The 3,774-nt window shown below is 15.5% G+C and overlaps 1 protein-coding gene across 1 annotated transcript; it reads left to right on the forward strand.

Annotated features, from left to right (window-relative positions):
- Positions 1 to 1,582: 1,582 nt before the first annotated feature.
- PGAL8A_00062700 (conserved Plasmodium protein, unknown function) lies at positions 1,583 to 3,112 on the forward strand (the record flags this gene model as incomplete). Its single annotated transcript, XM_028674654.1, has 1 exon — positions 1,583 to 3,112. The coding sequence occupies one exon, from the start codon at positions 1,583 to 1,585 to the stop codon at positions 3,110 to 3,112; it is 1,530 nt and encodes a 509-aa protein (XP_028530985.1).
- Positions 3,113 to 3,774: the final 662 nt, after the last annotated feature.

Genomic DNA, 3,774 nt, shown 5'->3' on the forward strand with positions numbered 1-3,774 from the left:
AAAAAAAAAAAAAAAAAAAGTTCAAATGTGAATAAAAAGTGATACATTCATAAGGATCTATTGTTTTCAATTATTATTATATTTACTTTTTATATTAATTTTTTTGTTATATGTTTCTAAGATAAAAAAAATAATGAAAGTTTTATCTTTCTCTATAATATCATTATTTGACAAATACTCATCATATTAAAAAATGTATAATTGTAAGAATTAATTTTATAAATTCTTTTTAATAAATTTTAACTTAATAATCCTATAATAATTAAATTTTAAATGACTTAAATTTTTAATTGTTTTTGTCTTTTTTATAAATTAAGTGCATTTTAAATGTTTCTATTTTAAAATGCAAAAATTGAAAAAAAATAAAATAAATTTATATATATGAAATACTTAAATATATTATATTTTAATCTTTTTGTTTTATCATTTAACTTTATTACATAATTTTTTTCTAAGTATGAAGTGTATTATATTAATATTGACAATTTGAAGAAAAAAATAAAATGTGAAAAATAGTTAAAATTAAGACATCTTGAAATATAAAAAAGCAATTTATTTCTTTTTGTAGATATTAATTTTAAAAGAATAAATTTTTACAATAAAAAAAAAAAAATGAAATAAAAATGAGAAAAATAAAGATAAATAAATATATCTATTTGTATTATGGAAAAAAATAAAACGATATATTTTTATTATTTTTTTTTTTTTTTTTTGCTTATAAAAATTTGAACATTATTAAGATATAATTTAAGGAATATTTTCATCTATAGAACAAAATTTTAAAAATCTAAAAAAAATTATAATAAAATTTTTCTTATATTTTTTGTATTTTTATTCATTTGGAATGAAAACACTTAAAGATAATTTATTTAAATATTCAGAGAAGAATATATATTATTATTAAATGTAAAAATAAGTAAATTATTTTAACTTCTACATATAACTTTTTAAAAAATTATATTTTTATATTTTTCATTTTTACATGATAAATTTGTAAATATATCCATATAATTCACTATTTATGATATAATTTATTTTATTTAGAAATCCACTTTAATTTTATATACTCATATAGATTGTAATTATATTTTTTATGTTTGATTTTATTTTTATTTTAAAAATTTAAATTTTAGCTTTTTTTTTTTTTTTTTTTTTTTTTTTTTTATATATTTATATATTTTTTTTTTTTTTTCTTTTTTTTTTTTTTTTTTTTTTTTTTTTTTTTTTTTTTTTTTTTTTTATATATATATATATATATATTTTTTTTTTTTTTTTNTTTCCTCTTTTTTTTTTTTTTTTTGGTTTTTTTATCATTTTTTCCCTTTCTTTTTCTTTTTTTGTTTTTTAATTACCTTTTTATCTTTTTTATATTTTTCTTTTTTTGTTATTATTATTCTTTTTTTTTTAAATATATAATACTTTTTAAGAAAATTGGATATACAAAAAAAAAATCATGAGTATCACTTTTAACATTTTATAATGATATTCTTTTCATAAATAACATAAAATAAATATATATATATACATATATGTATATATAATATATTCTCAAAATTATTTTTTAAATTAAAATTTATGAAAAATGAATGACTATGATTTAAATGGGAAAAATAAATTAACTGAGATGAATGTATTACAGCATGAAATGAATGATTTGAATATAAATGATAATGTTCATAATGAAAATGAAAATAATCAAACAGAAAATGATTTAAATGAAGTGAAAGAAGTTTTAAATTGTAACTTTTGCAATAAACATGTATATCCAATAGTTGAAAAATATACACCAATGTTCGTTTATATAATAGTTTTATTATTGTTTATTTTTATTTCTTTTTTTACAATTTTTTTATTACCACTTTTATATTTAACTTTTAAACAAAAAAAATATTCTTGCCCCTTGTGCAAAAAAAAGATAACATCTCCAGAAAAAATATTTAAAATAAAGAAGGAAAATCAAATATTAACTTTTCAATTTCCTAAATGTGCCATTATTATATCAGTAAAATATTTGATATTATTTTTGTCTTTAGTTTTTCTTATATTTCTATTTTACATTATAAGAAAAACAAGTGATTTCAATTTAGATAATTTGGCAAAAGGACCATATATAAAAGCATCATGGATAGAATATCTAGAAGATTGTGGTAATAAATCTCAATTCAGAAATAAATTTTATAGTATTCATAATTTTAAGGAGAAATATTACGGTAATACTATAATATGGAGAGGACGTTTTCATCATATAAAAGAAGGTTTTTTTAATAGTAATTCTTTATTTATAAGAATGAATCCATCAGAATACAGATATGATAAACCAGATATACGAGCACTTTTTAACAATTCATTAATTTCACAAATTGAAAATTTGCAAAAAAATGATTTTATTGAATTTGAATGTACATTGTTAGAAATAAGCAAAAATAGAAGCTCACATTTATGCTTACTTTGGAATGTAATTCTGTTAGAAAAATTTGAACCAAAAGATTTTAATGTAGTTGATTTTATTAAACATTTATCTATATTAGATATGATTAGTAATAATACTAATTCAAATCCCTTTTTTATTAATCTAGATGATAAAAATAATAATGCTAGACGTTCTATAAAAATAGTACATTTTTCAAATAATGCTTATAAAAACCCTAATTCAATTCATGACACTGATCAGCATATGTTTAATTTACTAAATAATGAAATGAATAATTTAAATAGTGATAATTCATACATTGATCAAATTAATAAAAATCCTAGTTTCACTAATAAAAATACGGATGATGAAGATGAATATGATGAAGATGATATGTATGAAGATAATTCCGATTCAAACAATTTCAATCATAATGAATTTTTTGATAACCCTGATTATGAAAAAGCATATAATTTTGAAAGAGAATTTAAAAAAGAAAAAGATGATAATTCAAACTATGAAGAGGACAATGAAAAAATATATCATAAAAAAAAAATCAACATAGATATGAATGAAAAAATAAATGAGAAAATAGTAGAAGATATTAATGAGAATTTGAAAGAAAAAAATGAAGAAACAAATGATGAAATGAATATAAGATTGAAAAAAGAAAAAAATGAAGAAATGGATGAACAACACTAATTAAAAATAAAGAAATAAATAAAATCTAACCATATAATAAAAAATTAACAAAAAAGATAAGATTGAAAATATATATATATATATATATATGTAGATTTAAATGAAGCATAACTCTTTTAAAAATATATATAAATGTTGTATAATTTTATTTTTTTCTTGTAAAAATTTTTGTTAATAAAGAGATTCTAAAAAGATTTAAAAATTTATAGTGCATATATATTCATACTTTCATACAAGAATGAAAAAAAAAAAAAAAAAAAAAAAAAAAAAAAAAAAAAAAACAAGATAATTTTTTATATTATTATCTAATAAATGTAGTTGATATATAAATTGTTTATACTATGTATGATAAAAATTTGAAATATATATAGTTTTTTAAGTATAATTTGAATTATTATTATTTTATAATTATTATTCCTTATATCCAATGTTTTGAAAAAATTTTAAAGAAATTGAGTATAATTTATGTCTTCTTTTGTCATTATATAAGTTAAATTTTTCTTTTTTTTTTTTTTTTTTTTACCTATTTTTGCTTTTAATTTGTTTATCGTATTAATTTCCTTTTTTATTTTTCATTATTATTAATAATATAAGTTTTAAATTTTACAAAAGAAAAAAATATAAGTAGTATGATAATTTTTTTTTTTTTTTTTTTTTTTTTT

This window comes from Plasmodium gallinaceum (assembly GCF_900005855.1).
Source record: "Plasmodium gallinaceum strain 8A genome assembly, contig: PGAL8A_v1_42, whole genome shotgun sequence".
Lineage (NCBI taxonomy): Eukaryota > Apicomplexa > Aconoidasida > Haemosporida > Plasmodiidae > Plasmodium > Plasmodium gallinaceum.